General features: G+C 42.5%; 1 protein-coding gene across 2 annotated transcripts in view; it reads right to left on the bottom strand.

Annotated features, from left to right (window-relative positions):
* The window catches only part of arhgef39 (Rho guanine nucleotide exchange factor (GEF) 39), a 57643-nt gene that overhangs the window by 30420 nt on the left and 10409 nt on the right, over positions 1-16814 (bottom strand). For both annotated transcript variants that reach the window (XM_079294998.1, XM_079294999.1), the window contains exons 4-5: positions 10989-11109; positions 7500-7618 (exon numbers count right to left, since the gene is read on the bottom strand). In XM_079294998.1, coding sequence (XP_079151124.1) covers positions 7500-7618; positions 10989-11109 — 240 coding nt within the window. The remainder of the gene's footprint in view (positions 1-7499; positions 7619-10988; positions 11110-16814) is intronic.

Genomic DNA, 16814 nt, shown 5'->3' with positions numbered 1-16814 from the left:
CGTGGGGATTAAGTGCAGCAGACTTTGAGACCGTCCACGGCCGCCGGACCAGACGCCACCAAACTGCCCCAGGAGGAGAGGGAGGAGAGCCCAAATGGAAGCTAAGCTAACCCAGCTAGCACCTGAGGCTTCTCCACTGCACAGCCTGCGACTAGCTGCCTGATGTTCTGCTGCAGAGACATAAAATGGATGAATAATTCTTCAGTCAAACCCAGAGACGGGAGGTCAGTGACGTCGTGTTGTGGCATCCCGGATAAAACTGCACTTGACGGGTGAACCAAACAGAGGTTGGACGAGGGGAGGTGGACCGTCGAGTTTTATATTTTAAGACGTTTTTCTTGTGTTGTAAATGGCTAAAAATGCATTTTGTGTTGCATCACTGTGTCGCATAATGACAATGAGTGATCCGTGAATTCAGTTCAAATAACTGTCTAGAACTGTTATTGTGAAGAAACAGGAAGTTCGGTTGTTGCAGTCTTTTTGCCAAGTGATATGTGCCACAAGACATGGCTGGTCCCACCACGACTCAAAAAAACATCGAGCCACAGCTGTCTGTGGCTCGATGTCTGTGGTCTGCACTGACCACAAACCATTCAACACCTTAAGATCTCTGCCGGACCCCCCCACCTGACTGGAGTGATGTATGACATCATCGTGACATCACGTGCGACAGCTGTTGACAACATCAGCTGTCTGTGAACACCAGACCGAAAGCACTCTGGGAAGAGGTCACCAAGCAGAAATCAGGGGGTGGCCGAAGAGAGAGATCGGGGAGGACGTTCACAACCTATCACCATGGTAACTGAGCCACTCCATCTGCTGAAGAAGGCAGGCCATGAGGTTACTGTGAAAGCTTGGCCTGAAACTAAGCTGTGTGCGTGTGGGTGAGCTGCATTACCATGAATCACAGGAGCTGGGGTTCACAGCAGCAGGTGGGTGTGCGGTGGTCTGTGGGTGGAGGAGGAGGGGGGCCTTGTTCTTGTCGTCCATTACTCATCGGAAATGAAACGGAAGCCTAACAAGACCCAATTAAGCCTCCTTCAATTAAGAGACGCTTAAAAAGAGAAATAATTCCACTTCTTCTGCTTCTTGTCTTGTAATAACAAACACATTACAGGCATGATTAGCAATGGATGCCCTCATTCTTATTAAGGCGTGGAGACGAAAATCCAATTAAAGCAATGGTGTAACAAAAAGCAACGCTCTAATGAGTATCATGGCGGCACACGTGAAATAATGTAAACGGAACTCTCTCGTTTAGCTGCCCTGTCCCGCTCATTAGCAGCAAGGAAAAGAAAAGATAATGAGAGAATCACGTAATCTCAACCATATTTACGACAGCTCAGATATTCGAATGAAGAACGCAGCTCTGGAAAGCATGCGCTGGTGGAGGGGTGGGCCCGCCTGCCGCTGCAGCAGGATCTGCTAATTCCTTTACAATATGCAGATGATATGCAGGCTTTTCTCTCACTCTCTGCTGGCAGACATGTCAGGTCATTTGAGCATTTGCACAGACGTCAGTACAGAAGAGAGATGGAGGAAATCCGTCTAATTATTTTGCTTCCCATACATGCATTAAGAATTCAAATTTGTAATTAAGAGACAAGATGTACTGGCAGGCTTCTGCACGGGTTAGTGAACATGGCATGGGCTTGTGGGTAATTACTCAACTTTAATAGCTTAAAAAGGAAAGGAATGCACATCCGTGGTAAAAACAGAGGACTAGAGATAGTCCGCTGTCCAAACTTGAGCAATTAAATGTAATATGCAGTGATTGTGAAGAGCGTCTTATCTTTCTCTGAAAGGGTGACTAACAAGGATTTACTCAAAGAGAAAGGAACTCTGTGTAAATGTAGACATTAGGAAACACTTTTCAGTCAAACTGCAGCTTCTTTTTTACTGTGCGCTGCTGCAAAGAGTCGACTTAAATCCGTGCGAGAGTCAGAGTTTAGTTATTAGGTCTGCCTCACACACCTTAATGACTGCAATCATCAGTCGACAGGCCTCTGACTTGTGGTTCACAGAACAGCCCAGGAATACAGGACGCCAGGTGATAAACCTTTTAAAAAGTCTTGACTCAAAAAACTCAGCTAACTGGTAAGTGTTACCAAAATGGAGAAGGATGGTGGAAAAAGGGGGCAGAGCAGCACGATATCTCGCTACAATTAGTTTGACTTAGCCCAGGTTACCGTTTCCATGATAAAACTGTGACTTTTTTCAAATGATGTCTTCTGCCAAACAAATAACAGTCGTGAGTCTTGAGTAACCTTTGAACCAGTCCCTAAAGGAGGATTAACCTGGGTTCCTGGGTCGGTGTCATCCTTCTGACACTGGTAGTTCTAGAACACTGTATGGACTCATGTCTCGGTCAATGAAACAAAGAGTGAGCGCGCTATTGAGTTCTCCTTAATAAATCCACTTAATATATTGATGCTTTCACATTACAGGTGATAATCAAAGGCGCGCACACTTACAAGGTACAACATGAGACACATGACGTGACGATTTAAAATAAATCTGTAAAAAGTTTCAGCTCGTAATTAAAATCGACTTATTTACACTGATTTCGTTACAAATAGGAATGGTTAAAGTTTGTCTGGGTCAGTTGGTTATGAGGAGCTCATATTCAGTCATCCAAATCTTGAACTTCTCTTCTCAGCTATGAAGTGTTCAGGATCAAAAGAATCAACTGATGATTCACAACAAACCCCGTCTCACAGCATAATCGAGGCACTTTGTTTCATTGCGAGCCTCACTTCAAACTCGGCAGTGAACCACAGGGTCAATTGACACGCAGACAATGAGACGCAAATTATGAACGGAAATACAACTCGGCACTCAGACCGCAGAGAAGAGCGCGATGTAAGGCTCGGATTTTCAGAATTATTTCTAAAGAAATGAATCAATGCTGTGACCTTGTGTTGGAGAACCTCCCTGTGTTCAGCTGCTGGAGATGATGGAACTACCTGAGCACATAAAGCAGTCAATTTGAAATCCCACCTTGACAATTGAAAGACTAAATCAAGCATGGCCAGTGCAGCTACACACTTCTCAATGCTTAGCAAGTATGACAATGACCCCCAAGACCTTTGGAGCTGTACGGCCTTTACATGGAGCATGCTGTCTCTACAGTGGGCCGACCACTGGGCCATTCCCTTGTTGTACTTAATGGTGCTCAGCTTAGAGCGAATATATCCCAAGGCCTCCGAGCGCCGCCATCTCTATGAGAGCGTCATCTCTATTATCGACACAGACACGGCCAATACAGGCAGAAAGGGCTGCTATTCACTGCCACAATCAACTGGAGACCCCATCACTGTCATAATGGTGATCTCAGTGGGGAGGACGCCGACGAGCGCTCCAGCCTGCTCCAGTGAATGCCACTTAATAAAGGCAATGATTTTATTCCTCCCCCAGCAGCAACATAAGTATACACACTCCGGGCCCTGCTCGCCATCCATCATCCTTGAATGGCGATAAGTGACAACAGTTTCCCCCGCTATTCCCAGCCACAGAGCCGGAGCAAGGTAAGGCACCAGCCGCGGATGATTATCTGGCCGTGCCACTTAAAATCATCATACAATTAAGACACATCCCTCGAGTCGCCCGAGTTTCACCGAGAACGACAGACGAATCAATGATGATGATGGGAAGTGTGAAGAGAGAGACTGAGCGAGAGAGGGCTGAGCTGAGAGAATGAGGCCCACTGATTATGTGTCAGACACGGATACGGTGGTCAGCATGCTCATGTGAGAGAACGAGGGTACTCTCATGTCCCCTATTGGTTGCATCAAAAGTAAACAGGCCTCCCACTCTTGTCCAAAATATTCCCAAGACATTTTCAATGACCAAGAGAGGGTGAGTAACATATCAAATGCACTCACTGCTCATGAACATCAACGGGTTAAATCAAACAGTGATGTTACTTTAGAGACAATATGTTACTTTTGTCAGCATCGTGCAATAGTACATTTCAATTTCATGTGCAATATAACTTTCTACTACTTTTTCAATATCATTGACAGTATCTATCTCAATATTATCTTCCTCTTTAGTCTCTATTAAGCACTGATGTTAGTATTACTTCTTCTACACTTTGTATTTTACTCTTGTCACTCGTTTTCTTTTCCCATTTTAGTTGAATTTTGTAATTTCTTTCCCTTCCTCTTATTGCTATTGTGTTCTACTTTGCAATGGTGTCAGTATTATTTAGCTTACACTTAATAATTGTTATTCTATTGTTCATATATAGTCATATTTTATTGTTTTTTGCTATTCTTCCGTTGTAATCTTTGATGACACTGGCATCAGAATTTGCTTCAGGATTAATAAAGTTCCATCTTATTGTATATAAACATATACAGTATATGTATATACACACATACATATACTGTATATACAAACATTTGTACGGGCAAAGCTTAAAAATATTGTGATATTATTCATGAGGTATATTGACAGGAAGACTGCTGCCCACCAGCTGCTGATGGCTGATGTTACCTAGGTTTCCTCTTGCGATTGTTCAGAATTTAGCATTACTAGAGGGACGATTGGGGAAGCGTTGATAGTGAGTTTACTGTTCTTACGGATTCTAGACACTGTCAGTCTGGAGTCCTGCCCCTGTACTTATGGTATCAGAGGTGCTGTAGAAAAACAAGTACTATCACGTTTTCAGAAATTTAACATTAACTTGGTCTTAAAGTATCGGTTCTTGTGACATCACTACCTTACATGATGAATTGTATCGGGCTAGAAAAGGTTGAATTGGTGCATCACAATCATTTTACAAAGCTTGGAATAGTGCATTTCGGAGTTCCCCGTTATCCGTGAAGTGAAGGTAGAGTGAGACACTAAAGGGAGGCGGTCCTTTGTTATAGAGGAGAAAGTAAACATACATGAGATACACAGCAGTGTCTCAGATGTTAAGGTGAAGGGTCAGTTCATCTCAGAGACAACCTCTTTGTACCCCGATGGATGGACGGAACATTTAGGGTGCTCATCAGTACATCTGGAGGGATGAGAACATGAGAGGGGCCTAATTAAGATAGAAAGCAAGCAGCTTGATAAACCACTGTCAGATATCTGCTGCATTGGAAAGCACGTTTCAGCTTATTTCTCTTCATTCCACTAATTAACAAGCGAGATCAAGACCGCATGAAATTACAGCCAACAAAAACTCGTGCTTAACAAAAGAGACTGACAGTTTCTGGACAGTCTGAGTACTTAAATGGGAGCTACATCAAATAATAATAATTACATCTGTCACAGAGACTATACATTGTGCAGTGCAGCTGATGACTTGTGAGAAGAAAACAACGAAACAGCAAAAACAGGAGTCAAGTGTGAAATCTGTGACCCATCTCCAGCAGTCCTCTTGATGGTGGAACAGCACCACCGTAGAACCGCCACAAACACTCGCTTTGTGACAAATGCTGGAAACATGTGAGCCCAGTTGTTCCTCTGAGGTTTTATGAGCTTTATAGAAATAACAGTGACGGTTTAGAGTTGTATTGATGTATCATACCCTCTGAGGCACGATATCATTCCTTCCCACATTTTTCATAATGCTGCAACTAGAAAGGGTTCACAGCTTTCTGAACTATTCCTGCTTGCATTAACAGCACTGTTACTGATTTACTTGCTGGTTTCTCCAATGCAGTGGCGGGCCATGCATTTTATACCCAGGCCTTCAGTGCTGTCTTGCAGCTGAAATACCACCTTATAACCTCAGGATGGTGCCACAGCTACGGTTATTTGTTTCTCGGAGTTTAATAATACACGTATTCGTTTTAAACCGAACCGAACAATACGTTTGAATAATACTAGTGCATTTGGAAAATGCAGAAGCTTAAATTGTGGGAAATATAATGTTTTTAGTGGACTGCACTCACATAGTTGACAACAGGCTGTGACCTCTGAACCCGGAAAAAAAATGAATAAATAAAACATCTTTGATGTGCCGTGACGATGTCTACACCGTCTTTCCCTCCGTTAAAGTTTGAGTTCCGTTATGTTCCGTTACCGTTCACACTTGCTGGGTTAAATTAACGTCCACTGAATGCGGAACTTCGTGGACTGTTAATGTTCGTCATTATCACGATTTAGAAGGAAAAAACGTAACGCGATGAAACATGCAGCGCCCCTGGGCCTGGATAAAGGCGGAGCTGGGCCTGGATAAAGGTGGAGCTGGGCCTTGGATAAAGGTGGAGCTGGGCCTGGATAAAGGCGGAGCTGGGCCTGGATAAAGGTGGAGCTGGGCCTGGATAAAGGTGGAGCTGGGCCTTGGATAAAGGTGGAGCTGGGCCTGGATAAAGGTGGAGCTGGGCCTGGATAAAGGTGGAGCTGGGCCTGGATAAAGGCAGAGCTGGGCCTTGGATAAAGGCGGAGCTGGGCCTTGGATAAAGGTGGAGCTGGGCCTGGATAAAGGTGGAGCTGGGCCTGGATAAAGGCAGAGCTGGGCCTTGGATAAAGGCGGAGCTGGGCCTTGGATAAAGGTGGAGCTGGGCCTGGATAAAGGTGGAGCTGGGCCTGGATAAAGGTGGAGCTGGGCCTGGATAAAGGCAGAGCTGGGCCTTGGATAAAGGCGGAGCTGGGCCTTGGATAACGGTGGAGCTGGGCCTGGATAAAGGTGGAACTGGGCCTTGGATAAAGGTGGAGCTGGGCCTTGGATAAAGGTGGAGGTCTAAACAGACACGAGTACAGCTTCCTGCTGTCACAGTTTTAAACACATTGATATTCAGGGTATGCTACATGCAGCCTCTGCTCCAAGGAGATGAACTACAGCAACAAGGGCTCACATGTCCTCTTATTACACGGTTCACTGTGATCACCACAGCCAGTGGACTAACAGTCCCATGTGCAGTTAAATCACAGCTATTATTTTACTTTTAGAATACTACATTTTAAAGCTCATATTTAAAATAAAATGCTCCAGGTATGCGTGACACACATCTGCACTCATTTAGTTTTTTTTTTGCACAGGTTGCACGTTATTGTTGTTTTGAAAAGATATGCAGTGTAAAACTCTTTATTGCCAAATATTTGAACTTGTTTTGTTTAGTTTTTCACAGGTTGCACTTTATTGTTATTATCTTGGAAAGATATTCAGTGCAAAACAGGTGAATTGCAGCCACAATAAGCTATTTTTTGCCAAATATTAGTTCTTTTTTGCATAGATTGAACTTTTTTTGCATTGTTCTAACAAAGCGAATGCACATTGTATTTGTTTTTGTCTGACAGAGCAATCTGGCTTACTTGAAAGTGATGACAATTTTCTTTATTCTATTCATTGAAAAAGCACAGATGGAGGAGTCAAAATGTTATTTCAATAAAAGTTCAACATGGACCATTTTGTTACAATTGTGTTGGGGCATGAACATTTTTCTTCCTCCAAAGTGGGGCGTGACAGAAAAAGTTTAGCCACATACCGTGGCAATGAATGGTTCTGATTCTGATGTAACATCTGGCCTCTTCATTGAAACAGAAAACAGGAATCTTACTGATCGATCCGCTGAACGGGAAGTTGGAGTAGATCTTCCAGCTTATGGTTGTGGAACTCTGGTCGGGCTTCCTGTAGCTTCTTAAAGCGTCTGAAGGGCTTGTTCTTCTTTAGCTGGATCTAAGACAACACACATCATTGTGAAGTTATTCTCAGGTCCACAAAACCACATTTACAAGAGGCAGCTTTGTGCTTGGCAAAGTGACATTTTCTGAGGTGCAGTTCGGTTGTTCCTGAAATCACATCCAAACACAGCTTTAGATAGCATTTCCCCTTTTCAATTCAATATACTGTGTACAGCCCAATGCTCCTGTCCACACTACTCCGTCCAGACTACACATCACCTACTACACCTTGTTTTATGACACTGACTAATCAACAAGAACATAACATGCTGATGAACTGAGTACATGTGCCTCGTGCTCAGGAGCTCATTCACTGTGAGCTGTCTATTATGTGCTTTCTGCATGCAGCTTGTCAACCAGTGGTGCACATGTCCCAAGCTACGACCCCTGAATCTCCTGTCACTTTCTCGATGCACACTGTACCTGACGAGACCCCCAAATCATTTGTTGTCATTCAATATGCTGGATTTGCCAACATATTAAGGTGGGGGGAAGGGGAGAGATGTAGATGCTATTAAATATGCATTTGCACATCATGTCGGCGTGAGTATATGTCAACATTCAGATGTCAAAAAGACGTATCTCGTCATTCCCATAAATCATCAACATAAACATCTGCTGCTGTGTTTAAACAGACCCGAGGAGAGCTCGACCCGGTTTCATGGCTTTACAAACATCAGTAGATGCCACTTGACTTTAGATGCCAGCTGTGTGTGTGTGTGTGCGTGTGTGTTGCTGTTCAGCTGGTCATTATGCCTGTGGCAGCTAGAGCTGGACATGGTTAGCAGACAGGTGGCAGTAAGTAGAATGATGGGGACAATGTGAGAGGAATCACTGATCAGGTTGAAGCGGTATAGTAGTGACAGAGTGGGGTGGGGTGTAAACCAGACACTTGAGAGAGCTGATGGTTTAGATTTAGAGTTGAAGGTTGCCAACTGTGAGTAGAAACTCAAATATTACGGCGCTGCATTTTGTACATTGGCAACCCCGAAAGACAGCACGTGATACAGTCGCCATGACATCTCTGATTAGTATTGAACCACACAGCTACTGGACATGTAGACTCTTGCTCTTACAAAGGTATTGCTGCACTTGAACATGCAATATCAGATACCGGTGAGCTGAAAACAAGAAAAGTTTACCAGCTCATAATTCCCTCTAATATCCATTTTATATTGCTGTGAACAAATCTCCTACAAACAAGTGGATTTATTCAAGTTTCGGCAAAACTAAATTAAATAATGTGTAAGGCGCACACACTAAATGATGGTTAATTGGAGGCGTGTACATTGCAGCCAGAGGGCTCCACCCACTCCCTCAGGAGAGCATTGGGATCAGCTGTGGGAGGAGACACGCCTGAAGCTGATCTCCTCATCAGGGAGATGAATAAAGGTGAAGCAGGACAGCTGATCAAGGGAGAGCATGCTGGCTCCTCCCTAACATCTCCAGGGGGTAGAGAGTTAAGACCGGTACGTTGTCTAGCGGCCCGGCTGAAATACTTTAGTTTGTGTAGTTTTGTGATGGAGCTCTGGACTGAGCTAGGTTTTCTGTTGTTTTGTGTTGGTAAAGTGTGTTTAATTACATATCGTAAAACCTGCAGAATTGTCTTTATTCTTGTTCTATAATTTCATAACTACAACAAACTATAGTTTTTGTAGATATAATATAACTATATATAAAACTGTATAAGCTGTGATACCAAAGATATCCAGACACATTTTATTTAAAATGGCTCTTTGGACAGTAAGGTTGCCGACCCCTGGACTAGTTCGTACATGTGCAGACTAACCAAGATGGGTTTGGTTTTATTTTGTTTGGCTAGTTTGAATGAAGTGTGTCTTACGATGAGGGACAAGGCCATTAACCCTGTCTAAGTTCTGTGGAAGAGAGAAACTTAAGTTGAAAAGGTTCGGTTTAGGTGTACAGATATTTTTGTTTGGCGAGTTGATTTTGTTTAGTCATCAGCCGTAGCGAAATAGCAGCTTGACCGCAATGCATCCTGGTATAAGTAGCCACAGCCGGCACGGCTCCATAGCAGGAGAGATTGTCTTTCTCGGCCGATAGATCACACATTGGGAATTAATTTCGTCTTTGGACTACGTTTACCATGAGCACTGATTGGACATCCACATAAAAGGGGTTGGGTCTTCCCTTTAAGATGGACCTATTCTCATTTCAGTGACAAACTGCTCCTCCGACTTCAGCTCAGCTTTGTTATTAATATTTCTTTAACTGATAGAATTAAAATCGGTCAAAATTCTTATTGTCAATTAACGTTTATTAACACCACTACTATAATGACAAGGTCGGCAATTTGATCCCCGGCTCCTCCTGTCTGTATGTCCAAGAGTCCCTGAGCGAGACACTGAATCCCAAGTTGCTCTCCCGGCACTTCCCAGCCCACTGCTGCTCAGTGCTTAGGATGGTTGAATGCAGAGGCTGTATTTCACTAAGTTGTGCTGTGTACAATCGGATGTAAGAGACACACATTTCAATGCAATAAACTGTGCTCCACTGTTACACTACGCGAGACCAAACTCTTCATGGATGTAAAACAAAAACAGAAGTATTGTTAGTTTATAATTGCATGATAAGATCATATCATCGCAGTGCGATTCCAGTGAAAGTCCATTAAAAATAAAACTTAATTATTACGCAGCCCTATATTTGCATATGATATTGCATGGTGGTCATTAATATTTTCAGAATACGTCTTCAGTACACCTTGCAGACATGTTTGATATGTAATCTGATTGGGAAAAATAATCAGGCTAATGTGGGTCAAAGGTTACTCTCATAAGAAGACTGATCACCAGTTACCTGAGTAAACCAGCACACCTGTCACCACAACACACTTCCCTGTTCACTCAATTATAATGGATGTCAATCTGCAGGAGGATCAATGCAAACTCGCAGGGCTTGGTCCGTAATCAATGCAATTCGTCAATGTTTTGCAGAAACCTTCTTCTTAATTCAGACATTATTATTTTTGCTGCTGTGGTGCAAAGCTAGCAACAGGACATTGCTGCTGGTCGCTCCAATAAACAGAGACACCTCTGTACCGCTCCACCGGCATCATTGTCACTGATCAGATAAATCGACAGTATCAGGATGGGATTCATGTGAGGGTGTCATTTTACAATATTTAAAGAAAATACAATATTTATAGTCCAACAATTTGGGGGACAGGCTAATTCGATTTCTTCTGATATTGAGATGAAAAACATTGAGGTAAATCTCATGTCTGTGTATTAAGTATGGCTTAATCACATCACATGTAATAACATCGTGTGAAGGGCTCATCAGTGCTACACGAGAGTTTGATGCAGAGGTGTGGTAACCACGTGGAAATACTGTGTTCCTACCCCGAGTACCCTGCTGCCGTTGTAGATGTTGTCCATATACGTGTTGTAGTGGTGCAGATGTGGACACATCTGGTCAAAGCCTCGGCCGAAGTAGCCATTCTCCAGATGGACCAGCAGAGATCTGCAAAAACAGAACCACGTTAGATATAATCAATTACAAAAAGACTTAACATTTTTAATCAAAAATTGCTATTTGAAAGAGTGCAAATCTGGATATGGCCATGCAAACGGGCTTATTCTAACAAGCTGTCGGAGATGAAAGGTTTTAGCCGGCTGAACTCAGCATTAAGTTCATCAAGGAAGCCATAGTCCTGAAGTTTAATTTACCAAAAATAACTATTGTAATTAGGGCTGCAACTATAATTTATATTGTTGATTAATCTGCCAATTATTTTCAAGATAAATCATTAATAGTTTGGTCTATAAAATGCTTCCTTTTAAAAGTTGCTCTGATGTCTTAGGATAAAAATGTCTGCATCAAAGAAACTGCCATTACCGGTAAATGATCAATGTACTTTTCCACTTTCAGGAGGTTAAATCTTTTACCAATCAACTTTGAATCATCACTAATCATTCCTTTTCAGAATTTTAACCCTTTATATGACGTTAGTTTACATAAATTGTTTTTTTATGAGGAAGATTAAAAAGATATTCCTGTGTATTTAATGCTACGGATTTTATTTCATTTTTTCACAGTCTGAGATACGTTTGTGATTCGCAACAACATTGATTTTTAATGTTTTTTGGTTGTTTTTTTGTTCAGGAAACCAGGAGAATAGCTCAATGTGGTGGAAAATAAAAGTAAAAAGTATCATTTTGAAGCAAGAGAATGCAGGAAGTTGTACTGTAATGGCCCTGTGATCAAACATCAATGAAATATATGCCATTTGCATCAACACAGCAAAAATTATTGGAAAATTAAAAAAGCCAAAATGTCTCTAGTGAGGCGCAAGGGACAAATGTCTTGTTTGGTCTGTACAAATCCCAAAGATATTCGGTTTAATGTGATAAATGGAGAAAAGAAGGAAATCTCCATATTTGAGGGGCTGCCAATTTTAAATGAAAAATAGCTTCAACTATAAATTGTCAAATAGATTAGTCAGTTATCAAATACACCACACATGTGTATGACACACTGACCTCGCCACTATAAGTCGTTGTCGACCATTTTTAGAGCATGCAAACAAGCAGGCACTCATTACCAATTCACAAAAACATCCTTAACTCCTACACAGGGCATTACAGAAGGAACTACTTCAATATGTGTGGCATATTTGTTGTGCATGACAGATCTCTGACACATTCATTTCAAAGTGCCCCCCCAGTGAGCTTTTAGCCTCCAGTCAAACCACATTGGACTTTGAGTTAGCGCGCATTACTGCCTGACACTGCACCTCTGCATCAGTGGAGAGAAGGAGCTCAAATAAGGCGGCATCACATCTAATGCATCATTTCTCGGCAAAAACACACGTTTAGAGGGAAGTGCGGAGGCTGAGCAAAGTTCAGAGGATCGCTTCCCCGTTAATGGGGGGGTTTTAGCGGGGCGAGGTTCTGTGGCGTCATCTGAAGGCCTCTCCCCGTGGGTGACATATTTACCGGGACCAAGACGGTGGGTCTACCTTCAGGGCAACCAGGGCCACTTTGTAGTGCGAACACACCAGCCCAACTCGGGAGGAAAACAACTGGATCAAGGCAGAGGCAAAGCAGTCGTTCAGCCTGTCAGGCACATTACAGTAACACGGACGCAATTGGTTGGGGGTGTTGACACTTGTGAAGGAGCTTGTCATCCAAACTTAGAGGAAGTACCACACACACACACACACACACAATCCTACGCTCTAATGATGTTCCCAGAGACTTCTGTTCGTACATGCTGCAAGAAGGAGCAGTTCGCCGTTGAAGTTGATTTAAATCGATTTTAATGAAGTTGTGTGCCAAGGTAGCCTCTGTTCATAATCAGGAGACGCAGGAGCAGCCGAGAGAGTTCTAACGAGGGCAAAGGGCGGGTAAAACTGTGTTTCCGTTTTTTTTCTCTCCCCCCTTCTCACTGCCAGAGGCTATTATGATAAATATGAAATTACATTTTTATACTTTCTTTTTTTTCTCCACAGCAATTAAATTGTCTGGCCATCAGCAGCAAGATGGAGATAACATTAGCATTCTGTGCGTTTCACGTTAATCCACATTAATTACGAGCAGTGGCGACATCTGGGGCGGCTACAACATCGACCAAACAGTTCAGGCCATGGTGCCTTCATTTGAGGGAGGGGTGGGGGGGTCTTCAACAGAGGAATACTAATTGTTCGGACAGTGTGAGCATCCGCAAAACATAAATGGCTGCTTGATGAAATAAATAAACATAACCGCGGATCCCTGATGAGACAACAAAGCTATAACGTAGCATTTCGTCGCTCTACGTGAACTGTGAGACGCGACTCACGCTGTGATGACTCGCGACACTCCATGTCTGGTGTACCTCTCACACTACATCTACTCTCATCGTGCGACTGTTCGCTTCTCACTGGATCCACCGGTTCCTGTTTCTCATGTTAGCAGCTGAGGGATAATTGGGTTGCTCCTCCTGCTCCCTGTTCTCCATAAACAGTCAGAAGCAGAATGACTGGCATGGCGCATCAATATATTCACATCTCCTTTTCCTTATGTAACTCGACAATGCTTAATGAAGGCAGAATTGGTTGCTACAGCTCTATTCCCGCTGTACTCTGGGGTTATGTAAGTAACGATGGATATACCTCCGCTCTGCACACACTGACACACTTGTATTTATTATCAGAGAGCCATTAGGCCACGCAGATCTGACGCCGAAGCTTTCTGCCATTCAAGTGCGTTCTTGCTGCATTGTGAGGATCAACAACTCATCTAAGGAATCAGTGCCCAGCTGCAAAAAAATTCTTATGAATATATTTCTCTTAGTGTTTCTCTGATGAGGATGCAGATTCACCAGCAAGGCTGGGATTCTTCAGATCTACACATCCAGCATCCAACTGGAATCAAATGTGAGCTTTTTCCTTCTATACGAGTGCCGTTTCATATTGACTCCTTTCTATATCTTAGTGTTCTGATTTGTTTTACAACAGCGAGCAGCTGATTAGCTGACAATTAGCAGAACAGTATATGTGACTTTATAAACACATTTCTATGATGTAATAGATCATAGAAGATTTGTTCCCTTAACTGTAGTTCAACTGAGGCTGTCATTCTATGTCCAAGTCCAGGAATGTTGACATGGTGTAGGATTTAGTGGCATCTAGCGGTGAGGTTGCAATCAACTGAATACCCCTCGCTCCAGGCGGCAACCTCCAGTTCTGCTGAGTGATGCCAATGAGGAAGTGTCTTAAAGCTGCATTCTCTCTAGTGTCCACCAGGGGGCGACTCCTCTGGTTGTATAGAAGTCTATGAGAAAATGACTCTACTTCTCTCTTGATTTATTACCTCAGTAAACATTGTAAACATGAGTTTATGGTCTCAATCTCTAGTTTCAAGTCTTCTTCAATACAGCATGTACAGTACATTATGGTCCATTTAGAGTCAAACAGACCATAAAGCAGGGGATGCTTTAGGGCGGGGCTACACGGTGATTGACAGGAAGATACCGGAGCCGTATACGGCATCTCTACTAGGGGTGGGAATCGCCAGAGATCTCGCGATACGATATTATCGCGATACTTCGATATATCACGATACTGCGATATATCACGATACTTTCACAATACTCTGAGTATTGTGATAACATATATTGCGATTTAATACTTTTTTCCACTTCAAATGATGTCCCCAAAGGAAAACTGTGTCAACATGTTTTATCTAATAAGATAAAGTTTTCAGTCTGTTCATCTCACTTCAATCATTTTTATTGCAGCAGAATATGATTGTCAAGCAGACAGACTGACCAACAATGTCATAAATGTTGCATGAACCTGACAAACTGAACTGTTTGTATTACTACATAGTCCAACTTAACTAAATGCAAACGTGTGGACTCAGTATATGAACTATAACTTATATAAGTCGGATATTAGAGTTATATAACTCAGTATAACTTGTGATGCATGGACGTCGAGGGCAGAGAGACAGTGATGCGCTGCACTCTCCCCATGAGCCGGCTACTGTTGGCAGATTTAACCCTGTTGTGAGGCCAGACTCTTTGTTTTGACCAACTTCCTACCAATCATGCTGACCCAGAACCTTTGCTGACCTCACCAGAAAACAACTCAGCACCATCTTTGATTTCATTTTAAAAATGAAAAAAAATTTTTTTATAGTTTCTAAAATAAAAAAAATCGATACTTGGCGTCCATGTACCGATATAATATCGGCACGCAAAATATCGCGATACTATGCTGTATCGATTTTGTCCCCCACCCCTAATCTCTACGTCACTCCTTCTCATTCCAAATATGGTCACATCTGTTCCATTGGATGCAAGAAAAACAACATGGCGATGGCGAACTCATAACGGCAGTCCACGAACTAATGGGTGACGTCACGATGACTATACGTCCACTTCTTTTATACAGTCTATGCTCCTCCCTTTCCATTATATGGCTAACATGAGCCATATAATGATGCTAACAATAGCGTCGGTCCTCCGCTCCTCACTCATTATTATTACAACCGGACGAGCCGTGCGCGCTTAGAAACAAACCCCTCCATCATTCTGACGAAGCTTCGGCCATGATTTATTGAAAAAAACAAAGAACGAGATCTGTCAAACGGCTGGCAGGCTACTGACTTCCTCCATCGACATCCGGGTACTTAGCGCTGCCGCTCATAAGCACAACACAGGCACGCAAAACGTTCTTCTTCTTCTTCTTTGAGGTGTAGTGGCGGTTGCCAAACAACGAATTGGCGCATTAGCGCCACCAACTGGTTAAATGAAATAAAATGAGTCAGGAGAGGTCTTATTTTGCAAGAGAAGGCAAATATGCTCATATTTCTGCAAAATAATTGCTGAAGTTTGAAGCTGTAGTGTGTGTACAGTGTGTGTGTTTTGTATTTATTTTATCTATATTTATTTAAGTATACTGTAAACTGTTAACAGTTAATATATTGTTCATAGTTTGAAGTTAAAAAGTTTGAAGCCAAGTGTTTTGTATTTATTTATATTTATAGTATATTTTAACAGTTAATATATTGTTAAATTTGAAGAAAAAAGTATAGATTCAGGCACCGTTTAGGCACCGTTATCGTTTTAAAAGTATTGTTTTAGCACCGGTATCGGAAAAAACCCAAACGATACCCAACCCTAGGTACCAGTGACAGTTTGATTCATATTCAAGAAAAGATGCCAAAGTTCTCAAATGTTAAATGTTGTCTAAACACAAGCAGGCTTACACGAACTTGGCCTGAATAAAAAAGGCAAAAATTGGCAACTATTTAATCAAAAAATGTGACAACTGTGAATCTGACACTGTTATGGACACATCTGGGCCACTACTAGAAGAATGTGTTTTGGTAGGTTTGATACCCAGACCTCATTTTGGCCGAGACAGTGCACTTGCCGATAGACACAGCAACAAAGCCTTTACAATAGGCCCCTCGGTTATCGCTTGCCTGTTTAATGCTTTCAGACTTACAGTATGTCGTACTTGATGTTTCATGTGTGTCAGATGGAGAAAGTCACCCAGTCACCCACACATCCCTCAATGACAGCGAATCATCCTCACTGTTATTATCAGTTAGCCTTGGTACTGTCACACACACATTCACTGTATACCAAATGTTAGAGTGGCAAAAAGAATATGGGGAAATCTATAATCAATCACGGAGCAGTGGTGGATCAGTCTAGCACTAACACACCGTCTC

Source organism: Melanostigma gelatinosum, assembly GCF_949748355.1.
Source record: "Melanostigma gelatinosum genome assembly, chromosome: 22".
In the NCBI taxonomy this organism is placed as follows: domain Eukaryota; kingdom Metazoa; phylum Chordata; class Actinopteri; order Perciformes; family Zoarcidae; genus Melanostigma; species Melanostigma gelatinosum.
This window is presented reverse-complemented; position numbering and strand designations above follow the sequence as displayed.